Source organism: Callithrix jacchus, chromosome 9, assembly GCF_049354715.1.
Source record: "Callithrix jacchus isolate 240 chromosome 9, calJac240_pri, whole genome shotgun sequence".
Taxonomy (NCBI): Eukaryota; Metazoa; Chordata; class Mammalia; order Primates; family Cebidae; genus Callithrix; species Callithrix jacchus.
The window spans coordinates 36,043,382-36,062,129 of NC_133510.1; the positions used below are offsets into that span (position 1 = coordinate 36,043,382).

General features: G+C 37.1%; 1 protein-coding gene across 5 annotated transcripts in view; it reads right to left on the bottom strand.

The window, feature by feature from the left end:
* The window catches only part of REDIC1 (regulator of DNA class I crossover intermediates 1), a 119,490-nt gene that overhangs the window by 38,423 nt on the left and 62,319 nt on the right, over nt 1–18,748 (bottom strand). For all 5 annotated transcript variants that reach the window (XM_078338916.1, XM_009003637.5, XM_078338913.1 and 2 more), the window contains 3 exons: nt 18,490–18,559; nt 16,919–16,979; nt 10,037–10,100 (listed from right to left, as the gene is read on the bottom strand). In XM_078338916.1, the coding sequence (XP_078195042.1) occupies nt 10,037–10,100; nt 16,919–16,979; nt 18,490–18,559 (195 nt within the window). The remainder of the gene's footprint in view (nt 1–10,036; nt 10,101–16,918; nt 16,980–18,489; nt 18,560–18,748) is intronic.

Here is an 18,748-nt window from a genome sequence, read left to right on the forward strand (position 1 = left end):
CTGTGCTTGTGGGGTATTACTCAAAAATTTTTACCCAAAGCAATGTCCTGAAGAATTTCCTCAATGCTTCCTTGTAGTACATTCATAGTTCAAGGTCTTAGATTTAAATCTTTAATTGATTTTGATTTGATTTTTGTATATGGTGAGAGACAGGGGTCTCATTGCATTCTTATGCATACAGATATCCAGTTTTCCCTGCACCATTCACTGAAGAGACTATCTTTTTCCCAGTGCATATTCTTGGCACCTCTGTCAAAAATGAGTTCACTGGAAATGTGTGGAATTGTTTCTGGGTTATTTATTCTGTTCAATTGGCTTATGTGTCTGTTTTATGACAGCACCATGCTGTTTTAGTTACTACAGCTCTATAGTATAATTTGAAGTCAGGTAATGCTATTCTTCCAGTTTTGTTCCTTTTGCTTGAGATAGCTTTGGCTAGTCTTGGTCTTTTGTGGTTCCATATAAATTTGGGGATTGTGTCATTGGTATTTTGATAGGGATTGCATTGAATCTGTAGATTGCTTAGGGTAGTATAGACATTTTAAACAATATTGATTCTTGTAATCCATGAACAGGGAATATCTTTCCATGTTTTGGTGTCCTCTTCAATGTCTTTCATCACTGTTTTATAGTCTTTATTATTGAGCTCTTTCACTTTGGTTAATTTTTGGGTACTTAATTTTTATTTGTGGCTACTATAAACAGAAGTACTTTTAAAATTTCTTTTTCAGATTGTACACCAATGGCATATAAAACTGCTACTGATTTTTGTATGTTGATTTTGCCTCCTGCAACTTTACTGATTTTGTTTATCAGATCTAGTAGGTTTTTGGTGGAGTCTCTAGGTTTCTCTAAATATAAGACCACATCATCAGCAAACATGGATAATTTGACTTCTTTCTTTCCAATTTGGATGCTGTTTCTTTCTCTTGTCTCATGCTCTAGATAGACCTTCCAGTACTATGTTGAATAAAAATGAAAGTGTGCATCCTTGTCATGTTCCAGATCTTAGAGAAAAGCCTTTCAGTTTTTCCCCATTAAGTATAATACTAGCTGTGGGTCTGTCATATATGGCTGTTATTATGTTATTATGTTGAGGTATGTTCCTTCTATACTCAGTTTTTTTTTTTGGAAGGTTTTTTTTTTTTTAACACGAAGGAATGTTAAATTTTATCAAATGCTTTTTCAGCATCAGTTGAAATATTCATATGTTTTTTGTCCTTCATTCAGTGGTTACTATGTAGCACATTGACTGATTTATAGATCTCCAACCATTTTTATATCCCAGGGATAAATCCCACTTGGTCATATGAATGATCTTTTTAATGTACTGCTGAATTCAGTTTGCTAGTATTTTGTTGAAGATTTTTGCATCAATATTCATCAGAGACATGGACATGTAGTTTTCTTTTCTGGATGTCTTTGTCTGGGTTTGGTATCAGGGTAATACTGCATTGTAGAATGGGTTTGGAAATAGTCTCTCCTCCTCCATTACTCAGACTATTTTTAGTAGGATTGGTATTAGTTTTTCTTTACATGGTAGAATTGGCAGTGAAGCCTTCAAGTCCTAGGTTTTTCTTTACTGGGAGACTTTTAATTATGACTTCAATATAGTTAAGCCTTATGGGACTATTCAGGTTTTGGATGGTTCAAACTTGGTAGATTGAGTGTGTCTAAGAATTTATCCATTTTTGGCCAGGCGCGGTGGCTCACACCTGTAATCCCAGCACTGTGGGAGGCCTAGACAGGCGGATCACAAGGTCAGGAGATTGAGACCATCCTGCCCAACATTGTGTAACCCCATCTCTACTAAAAATACAAAAATTAGCTGGGCATGGTGGCGTGCACCTGTAATCCCAGCTACTCAGGAGGCTGAGGTAGGAGAACTGCTTGAACCCAGGAGGCGGAGGTTGTAGTGAGCTGAGATTGCGCCACTGCACTCCAGTCTGGCCCCTGGCGATGGAGTGAGACTCTATTTCCAAAAAAAAAAAAAGAATTTATCCATTTCTTCTAGATTTTCCAGTTTATTGACATATAGTCATTCATAGTAGCCACTAATGATCCTTTAAATTCCTGTGTTATCAGTTATAATGTCTCCTTTTTCATCTCTGATTTTATTTAGTTATCTTTTTTCTTAGTATACTTAAATGCTTGTTAATTTTAATTTTTCCAAAACCAACTTTTTGTTTCACTGATTTTTTGAACTGTTTGCTTCATTTCAATGTCATTTATTTCTACTCTAATCCTTATTATTTCTTTTGTACTGCTAATTTTGGGTTTGGTTTGCCCTTGCTTTTCTAGTTCTTTAAGATATATACCAAAGTTGTTTATTTGTGGGTTTTCTTCTTTTTTTGATGTAGGCTTTTAAAGTGACAAACTTCCTTCTTAGTACTGCTTTTGTATCCTGCAGGTTTTGGTATATTGTGTTTCCATTATCACTTGTTTCAATAAATTTTTCAATTTCCTTCTTAATTTCTGCATTGACTCACTGGTCATTCAGGTATAAACTGTTTAATTTCCATGTATTTGTATAGTTTCCAAAATTCCTCATTATTGATTTCTAGTTTTCTTCCATTGTAGTTAGAAAAGACACTTGGTATCACTTCAATTTTAAAAAATGTTTTAAGACTTGTTTTCTTGCCTAACATATGGCTATCTTTGAGAATAATCCATGTTGAGGAAAAGAATGTCTATTCTCTAGCCACTGGATGAAATGTTCTGCAAGTATCTATCAGGTCCATTTGGTCTATAGTAAAGATGAAGTCTGGCGTTTCATCATTGTTTTTCTTTCTGGAAGATTTATCTAATGCTGAAAGTGGAATGTTGAAGTCTCCAACTACAATTGTATTGTAGTCTATCTCTCCCTCTTTCACTCTAATAATATTTGCTTTATCTATCTGGGTGACTCAGTGTTGGGTGCATATATATATTTAAGATTGTTTTATCCTCTTTCTGAATTGACCCCTTTCATGAGGGTGGAACCCTCATGACCTACTTCTTTAATGGTCTCACCTCTTAACACTGTTGCATTAGGGATTAAGTTTCATTAATTGCATCAGGGACTATATAATGACCTTCTTTTGTCTCTTACAATTTTTGCCTTGAAATTTATTTTGTCTAATATACATATAGCTACTCTTGCTTTTTTTTTTATTTCTATTGGCTTGCAATGTCTTTTTCCATCCCTTTGTTTTCAGTCTATGTCCCTCTTTATAGGTGAAACGTGTTTCTTATAGGCAACAGATCACTGGGTTTTGTTTTTTATCCATTCAGCCACTCTATGTTTTTTGATTGGAGAGTTTAATCCATTGACAATCAACATAATTATTGATAAGTAAGGACTTACTGCTGCTATTTTGTTATCTGTTTTTTGGCTGTTTTGTGGTCATCTTGTCTTTCCTTCCTTCCTGTCTTCCTTTTTGTAAAGGTAATTTTCTCTGTTAATATAATTTATTTTCTTATTTTTTATTTTTTGTGTATCTGTTGTATGATTTTGGTTTATCATAAGACTTGCAAATACAATCTTCTAACTCATTATTTTAAGCTGAGAACAACTTGTTTGCATAAACAAATGAGCAAAAAGAAAACTAATAAAAACTCTACCCCTTAACTTCATTCCCTTGCTTTTTAACTTTCTGTTGTTTCTATTTACATCTTACTATATACTCTATGGCTTGAAAAGTCGTTATCATTATTTTTGACTAGTTCATCATTTAGTGTTTCTACTTCAGATATGAGTATTTTACATACCACATTTCCAGTGTTATGATATTCTGTTTTTCTGTGTAGTTACTGTCTACCAGTGAGTTCTGTACCTTCAGATGACTTCTTCTTGCTCATTAACTTTCTCTTCTTTCTGACTGAAGTACTCCCTTTAGCCTTTCTTGTAGAACAGAACTGGTGTTGGTAATCCCTCAGCTTTTGTTTGTCTGGAAAGTCTTTATTTCTACTTTCTGTTTGAGAGATATTTTCACTGGATATACTATTTTAGGGTAAAAGGGTTTTTTTCCTTCAGCACTTTAAATATGTCATGCCACTCCTTCCTGGCTTGTAAGACTTCTACTGAAATGTTTGCTGTCAGACATATTGCTGCTCCACTGTTTGTTATTTGTTTCTTTTCTCTTGCTGCTTTTAGGATCTTTTCTTTATCCTTGAACTTTAGTTTAATAAACACCTTGAGGTAGTCTTTTTTGGGTTAAATTTGCTAGGTGTTCTATAACCCTTCTTATACTTGGATATTGATATGTTTCCCCAGGTTTGGGAGGTTCTCTACTATTAATTCCATTGAATAAACTTTCTATCCCTCTCTCTCTACCTCCTCTTTAAGGCCAATAACTCTTAGATTCGCCCTTTTGAGGCTATTAGATCCTGTAGGCATACTTCATTCTTTTTTATTTTTTTCTTTTGTCTCCACTGACAGTGTATTTTCAAATTGTCTGGCTTCAAGCTCACTAATTCTTTCTGCTGCTTGATCAATTAATTCTTTCTGCTGCTTGATCAATTATGCTTTAAGACTCTAATGCATTCTTCATTATGTCAATTAAATTTTTTAGCTCCAGAATTTGTGCTTGATTCTTTTTAATTATTTCAATCTTTTTGTTAAATTTGTCTGATAGATTTCTGAATTCCTTCTCTTTGTTTTCTTGAATTTCATTTTCCTCAAAACAGTTATTTTGAATACTCTGAAAGGTCATATATGTCCATTTCTCCAGGATTTGTCCTTGGTACCTTATTTAGTTCATCTGGTGAAGTCATTTTCCTGGATAGTAGATGTTTGTTTGTATCTTGGCATTGAAGAATTAGCTATTTATTGCAGTCTTCACCATCTGGACTTGTTCCCATCCATCTTGGGAACACTTTCCAGGAATTCAAAAAGGACTTGGTGTTGAGATCTAAGCTGTATCTGCTTTAGGGGCACCCCAAGCCCAGTAATGCTGTGGTTCTTGCGGACTTGTAGGCATACTGCCTTGACTGTCTTAGACAATATCTGGGAAAAATTTCTGCACTACCAAGCAGACACTTATCATTGCCCTTACCTTCTTCCAAATGAACAGTCTCTCTCTCTTTTCTGAGCCACCTGAAGTTCAGGGCGGAGTCACATAAACATCCCCATGGCTATAACCATCAGGACTGTGCTTGGTCAGATGTTAAACAAGCACAGCACTGGTTCTCAAACAAGGTCGACTGTAACAACTACCTGGTTATGCCTATGTTTCTCAAGGTCCCAGCACTCTATAATCAGCAGGTGGCAAAGCCAGCCAGGCCTGTGTCTTTCCCTTCAAGGTGATAAGTTCCTCCAGGCCCCAGTGGATCCAGAAGTATTGCCTCAGAGCCGGAAACCAGAAACTACAGTCACAAACCATAGAAGTCTATCTGTATTCTATTTTACTGGGGTTGAGCTTACATTCAAATTACAAGACTTCCCACTCTTCCCTTTCCAAAGGCAGACAAATCGCACCCCATGGTCACTACAACCCTGGCCCACAAGGAATACTGCCAGAGTTCCACTGATGTTCCCTTAAGACCCAAGGGTTCTTTGATCAGTTTGTGGTGAATGATGCCTGGCCTGGGAGTCACTTTTCAGGGCAGTAGGCTCCCCTCTGGTCCAGGGCAGGTCCAGAAATGCCATCCAAGAGCAAAGTCCTAAAATCAGAGACCCCAAGAGCCTACTTGGTGCTCTACCCCCATGGCTGTGCTGGTACCTAAAGGTACAAGACAAGTCCCCTTTACTTTTTTCTACTTTTCTCAAGTGAAGAGTCTTGTTCTATAGCCATTACATCTGGGAATGTACTGAGACTCACCTAATGCCAACACGTCTCAGAGTCTCACCCAAAGCCCTCAATGCAGTCCCTGGGTATCACTAATGGTTATTCAGGGCCCCAGGGCTCTTCAGTTAGCAGGTGATGAATCCTGCCAGGAATGGGTCCTTCCCTTCAAGGCTATAGGTGCCCTTCTGGCTCCAGGCATGTCTAGAAATGTCATCTTGGAGCTAGGGCCTGGAAAGCGGTGGGGGGCATCATGACTCTGACCTGTGCCCTATCTTACTGTGGCTAATCTGGTATCCAGGATGCAAGACAAAGTCCTCCCACTCTTCCATCTCCTCTCCTCAAGCAGAGGGAAAGGGTCTGTTTTGGAGCTGCAAGCTGAGCAGTCTGGATTAGGGGAGGGGTGACTGCCACACTCCCTTAGCTACCCCAGCTGGTGTCTCAATAGAACATGTGCCACCCCCAGTCCACAGTCTCTGGGCCTAGTTCAGCACTAGGACTTACCTAGGAGTTTCAGTCCTTGTGGCCTAGATTGCCTCTCAAATTTAATTAGAGTACCAGAACACTTTAGCCTACAATAGGGGGCTTATGGGAACCCAAGTATTGATCACTAGGATTAGGAATTCCCCTCTGGCTAGGGCTGGTTTAAATAATCCCTCCATGGGTAGGCATCAGTTTGAGTTTGGTCCAATTTTGCTTTCTATTATAACAAGACGGCACTGAGTTCAGTGCCTCAAAATTCCTGCACTGACTATCCCTCTCCGCAGTACACAGAATCACTCTCCACACCATGTCACCACTGTCAGGGAATGGGGGAAGGGTGGTGTCAGTGACTCACGAATGTTTTCCTACCTGTCCAGTACTCTTTCAGCGATATAAATTTAAAACCATGTACTCTGAGTGCTCTTATGCAGTTCTTACGGTGGTTTTTTTTATGTGTGTAGATAGTTGTTAAACTGGTGTGTTGCTGGTAGTGTCTTCTATTCTGCCATCTTGTTCCACCCTCCATCTACGTCTTTTTAATATACAAGGAGCTCTTAAATACAAAGAAAAAAAGACCAAATGCAAGTGGGCAAAATATAGAAATAGAATTCACAGAACAAGAATTGCAAATAGCCAATGAACATTTTTAAAAGATGCTCAACTTCACTCACAGCAAAGTGCAAACTAAAACTTATCTATCTGTTCCCCTGTGAGATTCAGAAAAACCCCTACATTTGACCACAATCCCTGTTGATGAGGCTGTGTTATAAAATGCACACTGCTATTCAAATTGCCAAAATTTCCACAAAATACTTGGAAATATATATATAAATTGAAATTTGGCAATATCTATCAAATACCAGCATATTTCTCCTTTAACTCAACAATTCCACTCCCAGAAATTACCCTGAAAATGTACCTCCACAAATAAGAAACATTATACAAAGTTGTTTACTTATAGTACTAGTAAGTATACTGGAAATAGCCCAAATGTCTATCAGTAGGGTGTTGACTGATAAAACAGTTCAGGTAAATAATGCACTACTAAGTATTCATAAGTAAAGGATGAAGAAATATATAGCACTAACACAGAGGACACTATAAGATATCTTATTAAATAAATAAATTCACTTAATTCTTTTACAAAGCATTCTATATTACATTTAGAGAAAGGCAGGAAACTGAGACTCATGGATTATGCACATCCTTATATATTTTTAGGATTTATTTTAAAAACATAGACTGGAATGACAAACCAGAAAGCAGCAAAAACAAACAAACAAACAAAAAAACCCACTTATGTTGCAGAATGAAATAGGGCAGGGAGGATAAGGATACAAACCAATCTATGAAATGTTTTTCCATCTGTTTACTGCTCAAGGAAGTAAGAGAGGACACAAACAGACAGAAAAACATTTCATGCTCATGGTTAGGAAGAATCAATATTGTAAAAATGACCATATTGTCCAAGGTAATTTACAGATTCAATGCTATCCCCATCAAGCCACCATTGACTTTCTTCACAGAGTTGGAAAAAACCACCTTAAACTTCATATGGAACCAAAAAAGAGCCCAGACATTTCTAAGCAAAAAAATAAAAAAAAAAGAAAGAAAACAAAGCTAGAGGCATCCACTACCTGACTTCAAACTATACTGCTGTAAGCCTACAGTAATCAAAACAGCATGGTACTGGTACCAAAACAGAGATACAGGCCAGACGACAGAAGACATTTTTGCAGCCAATGAAAAGAAGATCATCACCGGTCATTTGAGAAACACAAATCAAAACCACATTGAGATACCGTCTCACTCCAGTTAGAATGGCGATCATTAAAAAGTCAGGAGACAACAGATGCTGGAGAGGATGTGGAGAAATAGGAATGCTTTTACACTGTTGATGCAAGTGGAAATTAGTTCAACCATTGTGCAAGACATTGTGGGAATTCCTCAAGCATCTAGAACAAGAAATAGCTTTTGACCCAGCAATCCCATTACTGGGTTTATACCCAAAAGATTATTAATCATTCTGTTATAAAAACACATGCACATGTATGTTTATTGCAGCACTGTTCACAATAGCAAAGACTTGGAACCAACACAAAGGCCCATCAATGATAGACTGGATAAAGAAAAGGTGGCACATATACGCCATGGAATGCTATGCAGTCATAAAAAAAATTAGTTCATGTCCTTGCAGGGACATGGATTAAGCAGGAAACCATCATTCTCAGCAAACTGACACAAGAACAGAAAGCCAAACACCTCATGTTCTCACTCATAAGTGGGTGTCGAACAATGAGAACCCATGGACGCTGGGAGGGAAACATCACACACAAGGGCCTGTTGAGGGGGTGGGAGCCTAGTGGAAGGATAGCAGGGGATGCGAGGATAGGGGAGGAATAGCATTAAGAGAAATACCTAATGAAGATGATGGGGTGACAGATGCAGCAAACTGCCATGGCACATGTATACTTATGTAACAAACCTGCACGTTCTGTACGTGTATCCCAGAACGTAAACTATAAAAAAGAAAAAAACATTGTCCAAAGGGAAAACAAGGAAAGAAACTGGACTAGTATTTTATATATTCGAAACCATAAATCATAAAAAGTTTCAAGGTATTCCATCAGACTTGATAACATAAAGGACTATGCTAGCACATAATACCTAAAAGAGTACCAGATCAACATGAAACATCTGTCTGTAAAAAGACAGTATAGAATTAAAAGATCACTCAAATAGGAAGTATTTGATCCATATAAGCCTACAAGCAGTCAGCATCAAGGACACTTAAAATACATATAAGATGAGATATAGACACATCCCAGAAGGAAAACCAAACTTCAGAAAAGGAACATGAGCAAATGACATTTCACGAATGAAGCATCAATGGCCAATTAACCTAATAAGTAATCAGAGAAATATAAATTAGAACTACAATGAGCTATCAGATTACCAATAACAGGAATAGATTGAGATACTGTTAGTGAAAACATGTAATAACTAAGACTCTTACCCCTTGCTAAGAGGCATACAACTGGCACAACCATTTAGGAAAATAATTTTGCATTACCTTGAAGTTGCAAAGTTGTGCATATCATATGTCTAGCAATTCTACTCTTAGAAATATATCCTAGAGAAACATTTTATATATGCGTGCAAGGAGAAATGTCAGCCATAGTCCAGGTAGCATTGTTCATCATAGGAAAATATTCAAAACAACCTAAATATCCATTGTTAGAAGATGCATATGTTGTGATATATTCATACAATAGAATGCTGTATAGCTGGAAAAATAACGAATGTACTAGAGCTACAAGTTTCAAAGTTAATGAAGCACAAAATATAATACTGGGTTAAAAAAAAAAGCAAGTTGCAGAAAAATATATAGAGTTGGATCAATGTGTACAAAATTCAAAATAAAGCAATGAAAGTCTGTGTTATAACAAAAAACAAATCCAAGATAATAGTTACCTCTAGAGGGCAGGATATGAAATACAACTGAAGAAATCTTCCAAAGTATTATGTATTGTTTCGTAAGCTAGATAGTGAATACAAGGCTTACCTGTTTTATTATTTGCTAAATTGTACATATGCATTAATATACTCATTATGTATATTTAAGAAAATATAAAGGTGATTTTAAAGAGTTTATTGCATTAGTAGTACTAAAATATCTAGGATATATATTTGTTGGCAAACATCTAAAAAAATCACTTAAAATTTAACTGATTTCTATTTGTTAGTTTTTCATATAAAATAAAATTAACTTATACTGTTATACTGACAGATTTTCTCAGTAGATGTTGGCCTGCTTTTTAAAGAACATATTCTTCCTTCTTCCAACAGAATCTAGGGGAAAACAAAAATGTTAACAATTCCTAAGTATACATAATAATATTCACTTATATCTACCCTCTTTATACCACCAATTCATTTTATAGTACTTTTCTTTTACGTTACTTCAGTTCAACATGGTTTATTTTAAAACCACAAAGAAAAAATAGCCTGTGGTAAACAATAAAATGAAATTCAAATTGGTTTAAAAACAATAAGCAACAGAATAAACACTTGCTAAGAAATGAATTACTGACAAAATGAAAAAGCTTCTAGTAATCATAGTAAAATGCAGCTAAAGAAAGACAAGCATAGTAAGGCAATTTGGAAATTTGTTATTCTTTACTTAATTTCCTAAGTTAGATCTCTCCTTAGATAAATTTCTTAGATTTCCTTTAGGGCTTACTATATGAATCATGTTTGCAAATGTATCATGGGCTTATAGAATTTTTTTGTATATATTCTCTATTGGTAGGACATAGGATTACAGATAGACAAAATAAAGCAGAAACTGTCTAGCCACTTGCCAAGCCTGACTCCCTTTTCTCTTGGACATACAGCTAGAGCATATTTCCCAGCCTCCCTTGGAATTGATTTAGACATGTGACTTAAGTTCTGGTCATAGGCAGGAGTAATGTAAACTACTGCAGGTCCTGGTCCATAAAAATCTTCCCCACAATCTTCCACTTCCTTTTCCCTACTGCTCTCTGATAACAATATATATATTAATAGCCACTAGTTTAGGGCCTGAATAACTACATGGAGCAGAGCCTTTTCTCTAACCCTACTATTTTATCATTTAAAAATCTTTTCTCTTCAACACAGGACACATTCAAGCCCCAAACCTGCAACAAGAACACAAAACTTTCAAGAAAGCTCTATAGACTCCAAGGCAGGCCTGTACTCCAATGATCTGTTTGAGAAGAACAGCAAAGATCTTCCCAAATGATAAGACACTAAGTTATTCACGAGCTTCCTCCATCCTCCAGGATGGCAAGCCTTCACACTGCATGCCCAGCAGTATTTTATAGATGCTATGGATCAGAAAAGCTGTATCTCCTATTTTTCTCTTTTCAGAATGGGCTTTTTATTGCATTTATATGGTCTTTGCTCCAATATTATATATGTTTTCTTTATAATACATTAAATATGTATTTTTCTATTTGTTTGCTTTCAACCTTTATTATATTCTAGATATGTTTCCTGCAAACTATATGGATTCTTTTCTTCATAATTTGATATTCTTTCAATCTTGAAAAGAATTCATATTCAATATATAAATTCATACTCAATATGTTAATTGCTAAGTGGGTTTCATTCCATACACTTTATTGCTATTTCATTTCTTCCCATCTTGATCAGGTTTCCCAGTGTGACATCATCCCTCTTGAATTTTGTTCTTCCATGTCTCCACTTCTCTGGTGATTGCCTTTCCATTTTAACAACTGTATTTAAACTTTATTCCTCTACTAATCCTTTAAAATTAAATAATTATACTCCTCCAATACTTTGTTCTTTCCTATTCTCTTCCACTCCCACCAAAGGCTCTTGAGAACACCACATGTCCCCATCCAAGAGGTTTTTCTGTTACCTTGTTTTAGCCCATATGTTTATTCATCAATTCTTCCTCAGCAGAATCTACCAGTTTTCATTTTACCTAACAAGCGGGCAGGTGCAACCCAGCCTTCTTTCTGCTCCTACCCCTTCATTCCATCTCATTGGTGACTCCTGCCTTGGCCCCTCTGGTAGAATCTAATTTTAGTCAGGGTTCTATTGCACCTTTGGCCATGGGCAGGCATCACAATTTAAAAGTCCCAACATCTGCTCTATCTGAAGAACTCCTCGTAGCACCTGATTCCTTTTGGGTCACACCAATGGGCTTTTCTCTTTTTTGACTAGATCTAGCCACATTCAAGCTGCCAGCTTTTTGACATAGGTGTTGTGAAACAGAATTTGTTTTTGAAGTATTATACTCTGTTGATAATTCATCTTTTTAGAGAATACATTTGTATTATTCATATTTGGGAAAATATGAATTATTTAACGGAGTAACAGGTCAGCATCCATCACTACTACCACATTCTCCTCCTTGAAAGTATCTCCTTTTTCTTTCCTATGACACTATTCTTCTAGTACTCCTCAAACATCTCTAGTAGCTCAGTCTCAGCCTGTTTCTGGTTCCTCTTGGACTGCACACCCTCCAATCTGAAATGTGCTTTCTCAGGCATCTGAAAAATTTTATTCTTTTTCTATACACTTTCTCTTGAGAATCATACACATGGATGTAGTCAATTATCTCCTATTAATTAAAGGCTAAAAAATCTCTTCTGATCTCAAACCCTGTATATATAATTGTCCACTATGCATCTCCACATATATCACAGGTTTTTTTCAGAAGACCCTCATGTGAGCTCAGTGGGTCAAACTTATCTCTATCAGAAAGCTGCTCCTCCTCTGAATCAGAGTATTATTTTTAAAAAGTATATCACAAAATGTATAATGCCAAACACAATCATTTCTCTCTTGCGTAATAATGTAAAGTGAGTGTTGCTGGTAAGCAGGCAATTTTCCTCCACGTAGTGACTGAGAGACCCAGTCCTTTCCATCTTGTGGCTCCATTATCCCTTGGGGCCTCACTGCCATCTAGCCACCAAAGGAAAGACAGCATGGAAAAATAATTCCCTTTTCTTATAAGCCTTGACCTAAAATGATGCACATCACTTCTCCTAACATTTCATTAGTGAGATCTAACCATATGGCCACATGTACATGGATGGATGTTAGGAAGCATGTTCCTTGGCTGGGAAGCCATTTCACAGTGGCAGTTCTATTTCATTAAAAAGGACACATTCTACAAAAAAAAAAAAAAAAAAAATGAATTTTGTTGGAGAGTTAAGCTTTCCCGCCACCTCTTCCTATGGTTCCAATCTTGTTCAATGGCATAATCACATCAACTACCCATTTACCCAAATAACAAATAAATCCAGGTCTTTCACAATTTCTTGCTTCTCTCTTAACTAATCACCGGTCACCAAGTACTACCAATTCTAGATCTCAATCTCTTCTCTCACTTTCGTCCTTACTACTACTGCAAAACTTCAAGCTCTCCTTATTTCTTCCCCTAACTTGAATTGTTCCACTTATCAAATCCCTCCTCATTCTAACTAGAGTCAACTTTTTTATTACTCTGATGTCATCGTATTCCTCCACTAAAATTTATTTAATGGATCTCTGTTTAATAATCAAGAATTAAACTTATATATCACACAAGGCCATTTATGACCTACCTCTTTCTATTGTCCAGAATTACCTTGGCCACTCCTGCACCCCTTATAATTAGTATTATAAATAGTAGCTATAAAATAACTAGAATGAAACAAGGTACTTGAAATTTCTAAAACAGGCTGTACTCTAACATCTTTGTTTGTTTGTTGCTACTTATTCCCAGTTTCATCATTTGACAAACAACTTATTGATACTGTGCTCAAAAGTTACCTCCATCACATCTTCCTTATGTTTACAGATGAAACTTAGAAGTGTCTTTTATTAATAACCCAATACAAACTTCAATTCAAGCAATTTATCTAAAAGTATTATATTTTTTTCTCTTTCTGACTAGCCACTAGATAAAGACTTCTTAAAGGCAGATTGCAAGTCCTTTCATCTCTGTACCTTGCAGAGTCTAGTGCATTAAATTATAATCTTGAGAACAAAGGGCCATTTTATCTCAAGTGTCTAGCATATAAGAGATACTCAAAATGAATTCATAATATGTACTCAATATTTATTGAAGGAAAAAGGGAAAACAGTATAGTTGAAAATATCGAGTCAGGTAAGACAGTAGTTTGAATCCTGGCTTTCCTATCTTGAGTGTGTGACCTCAAACAAGCTATCTAATCTCTCTAAATTTCAGTCTCTTTTGCTGTGAAGACTTTAGTGACTCAGACTCCTGTAGATTAGAAATAAACTACATAAACTTCCTAGCACTATTGTAAAAATTACACCTTCATTATGGCAAGGGATCATAACATTACATAACCAGTGTTTATAGATGTTTCAATGCTCTGACAAATATAAAACTACATAGCATATTTAAATCTAAAGCATTTTATTGTTGAAAGATGATATAGCTTGTATCTTTGGATGTCCCCCAGCAAATCTCATGTCGGATTTTAATTTGACCCAATGGGAGGTGACTAAATCCTGGGAAGTAGTTTCCCTGAATGGTTTCCTACCATGCCCCTTTGTACTGCCCTTACAATAGTAGTTCGTTCTCATGAGATCTGGTTTGTTAAAAGTGTGTGGCACGTCCTGCCTCACTCTCTCTTGCTCCTATCCTTAGTGTTTGAGATGCCTCACTCTCCCTTCACCTTCCACCATAATTGTAATTTTTCTAAGGCTTCTCCAGAAGCCAATCAGATGCCAGAATCATGCTTCCCAAACAGCATGTGAAACTGTGAGCCAATTAAACCTCTTTTCTTTATTAATTACCCAGTCTCAGGTATTTCTTTATAGCAATGTGAGAACAGAGTAAATACAGAAAATTGATGCCAGGAGTGGCATTTAAATATAAAGATACCTGAAAATGTGGAAGCAATTTTGGAACTGGGTAATGGGCAGAAGTTGGAAGAATGTGGCCAGTTCAGAAGAAGACAGGAAGGCAAGGGAAAGTTTGGAACTTCCTAGAGACTGGTGGCTGAAAGACTATGATCAAAAATGCTGAAAATGCTGATAGTGATATTGATAACAAAGTTCAGGCTGCGGAGGTCTCAGATAGAAATAAGGAACTTATTGAGAAATGGAGCAAAGGTCACTTTTGTTGTGTGTTATCAAAGAACTTGGCAGCATTGTGCCCCTGCCCTAAGAATCTGTGAACTTGAAGGTGATGCCTTAGGGTATCTGGCAGAAGAAATTTCTAAGCAGCAAAGCATTCAAGATATGGACCAACTGCTTCATATGAACAGCCTATGTGTAAGCAAAGAAATGATATAAAACTGGAGCTTATATTTAAAAGGGAAGCAGAGAATAAAAGTTTAGAAAATTTGCAGCCTGGCCATGTGGTAGAATATAAAAACTCATTTCCCAGGAAGGAATTCAAGCAGGCTGCAGAAATTTGCACAAGTTAAAAGGAACTAAGTGCTAATAGCCAAGATAACAGGGAGAAGGCCCCAAAGGCATTTCAGAGATCTTCATGGCAGCCCCTCCTATCACAGGCCTGAAGGCCTAGGAGGCAAGAATGGTTTTCTGGACCCAGCTCAGGGCCCTGCTCCTCTGTGCAGCCTCAGTACACTACTCCCTGTATCCCAGCCACTCCAGCTTGAGCCATGACTTAAAGGGGCCCAGGTACAGCTCAGTGCACTGCTTCAGAGGATGCATGCTGTAACTGTTGGTGGCTACCATATGGTGTTAAGCCTGTGGGTACACAGAGTGTAAGAGTTAAGTCTTGAGAGACTTCACCGGATGTATGGGAAAAGCCTAGATGTTCCGGCAGAAGTCTGTTGCACAGGAGGAAATGTCATGGAGAATCTCTACTAGAGCAATGTGGAGAGGCAATGAGGGATTGGAGCCCCCACGAAGAGTCCCCAGTGGGGCATTGCCTAGTGGAGCCATGAGACGAGGGCCACCATCCTCCAGACCCCAGAATGGTAGCTTGCACCTGTCTCCAGGAAAAGTCACAGGCACTCAGCACCAGCCCATGAAAGCAGCCACGGGGCTGAACCTTCAAAGCCACAGAGGTGGAGCTGCCCAAGGATTTTGGAATCCACCTCTTACACCAATGTGTCTGGATGTGAGATACAGAGTCAAAGGAGATTATTTTGAAGCTTTAAGATTTATGACTGCCCTGTTGGGTTTCAGACTAGCGCAGGGCCGGTAGACCCTTTCTTTTGACCTATTTCTCTCTTTTGGAATGGGAATATTTACCCAATGATTGCACCCCCATTGAATCTTAGAAGTAACTACTTTGTTTTTTTATTTTACAGGCTCATAGATGGAAGGGATTTGCCTTGTCTCAGAGGAGACTTTGAACTTTTGAGTTAATGCTGGAATGAGTTAAGACTTGGAAGGACTGTTGGAAATGCATGATTGTATTTTGCAATGTGAGAAGAACATGAGATTTGAAGGGCTGGGGTGGAATTATATAGTTTGGATCTATGTCCCTGCCAAATCTCATTATCAAATTGTAATCCTGAGTGTTGGAGTGGGGCTTGGTGGGGAATGATTGGATCATGGGGGGGGCAGTGATTTCTCCTGAATGGTTTAGCATCATCTTACTTGGTGCTGTCCTCACAGTGAGTTCATTCTCCCATAATCTGGTCATTTAGAAGTCTGTGGCATCTCCCTACTCACTCTCTCTTGCCCTGCTCCTGCCATATGAGACTCCTTGTTCCCCCTTTGCCTTCTGCTATAATTACAAGTTCCCTGAGGCCTCCCAGAAACCAATCAGATGTCAGAATCATACTTCCTGTACAACCTGCAGAAACATGAGCCAACTAAATCTCTTTTCTTATAAATTACCCAGTCTCGGGTATTTCTTTATAGTAATGGAAGAATTAAGTAATACAGAAGAAGTTTTGTAATATTTTTAAAAAAGTATTTAAAATGTCCTCAAGATTGGTTTATCTCAATTGAAGCATATAAGAGTCTCTAAATATGTGTTTTTCTTTCTAGATCTAAGTTATAACTTCCTTAGAATAAAAAAGTTTAAGAAAAATAGTCCATCTAAAAAATGTATGAATAAATGTTAAGCTTAAATCAAAGTAAACCGATAAATACAGAAATACGATAACACAAACTGACTTAATTGAGAAGATAATGTGAGAACTGCACTTTACCTTATCAAGTCCAAAGTCCCATGACTGCTTAGAGTGCATTTCTTCCGAAGGTATATTTCTCCTAAGGATTATAAATACACAGTATTAAAGTTTGTTGTATTCCCTCTGGGAATTACTGTTCTAAATTATAGTTCCCAAACTTGGCTTCAGATCAGAATTGTATGGGAAGCTTTTTTTTTTTTAGATGGGAGTTTCGCTTTTGTTACCCAGGCTGAGCTGGAGTGCAATGGCGCAATCTCAGATCACTGCAACCTCCGCCTCCTGGGTTCAGGCAATTCTCCTACCTCAGCCTCCTGAGTAGCTGGGATTACAGGCACGCACCACCATGCCCAACTAATCTTTTGTATTTTTAGTAGAGATGGGGTTTCACCATGTTAACCAGGATGGTCTCCATCTCTTGACCTCGTGATCCACCCGCCTCAGGCTTGAGCCACTGCGCCCAGCCAGGAAGCTTTTTTAAAAGTAAAGATTCATAAGCTCCATGCCAAGGAGCCCACTTATTATGTAGAGGTCAATCTTGTATTCTATAGTTTAAAATCACTCCCTGAAGTAATCTTGACCTTCAGTCAGGATTGAGAACCATGTTTTAAATTGCTTTAATAAAATGTTTCATAAGTCTATGTTTTAATTTTATGTGCCAATCCTGTTAAAACTGAATCTTTTTAATCAATCAATATTTTTAATAATTCCACAAGAAATCACTTCCAGAATATGAATTTATTCTAGCTCATGATTTCCGATCAGAAAGATTTGGCTAAACTGCAACTATTACCAAGAAAGTTAGGACTATTCAGAAACTACTAGCTAAAATAAACTTTTTTTTAGTTACTTAAAATTGCAGGACATTATTCAGAAAAGCCTGGAGGACAGTTCTCAAACTCTAAGGAATAAATTTAATATCAACATATAATGGATGAGTGTAAAAATCACCTTAAATTCAGAACATTTTGTATACCAGCTGCAAGAGGAGAAAGAAAAATCTGGTGGAATATTATTGTTTTCAATGTATGGGTAGACGAGATTGTAATCTTGAACAGAGAGAAAACATGGAGTCTCTGAGAGGTAATTGTTGGCAATGAAGAGAGTGCTCTATTCCTAGAATGTACACTGTCCTATAATTTGCTGATATGCTTGCTTATCACTAACATCTGAATTCTATCACTCCCCATAGCCCTTCTACCAAGCAAGCAACCTTCCCATTGAGAGCTGTATGAAAGCAAGAAAACATGATTTTTCATGTCAGTAAGCCTTCCTATGTATGTTACCTTTCTATTTCTTAATCAACTGACATTCTGGTGGATATGAGTTTCTTGGACACACTGAGTCAATTTCTTAAAATCTAATCGACACTATTAGATAAGAAGGTATGTGGGAGCTGGCAAATATGAGCAGCACACTCTCAATAGGGTGATATTATCAAGATTGTGACTTCTGGTATGGTTCCTTGCAGAGCAGGTTGCCTGCCCACCCTCAGATGGCAATATGCCTACCTCACTTTGCATCAATTCAACCTTCATCATGCATCATACTAGATACTGATTTGTATTCACCAGATTTACCTAAAAACTTACATAGAGTTCACTGGATATTTCTGAATGCTTTTCTGTGATGTCTTCTCTTTGTAATCGTTTTCCAGTTTTCCTTAAAAAATAAAAGTATGCACTAAGTTAAAAACTTAGCATAGTCTATTTTCATTGTTTAATTTGACGCATATTACCATGACACATACAGAGGAAAACCACTGGTCCACAAAGTTATATAATAGTTAGCTATTCTATCTTTGGTCCACAGTGTTATATAATAGATAGCTATTCTATCTTTGGTTTTGTT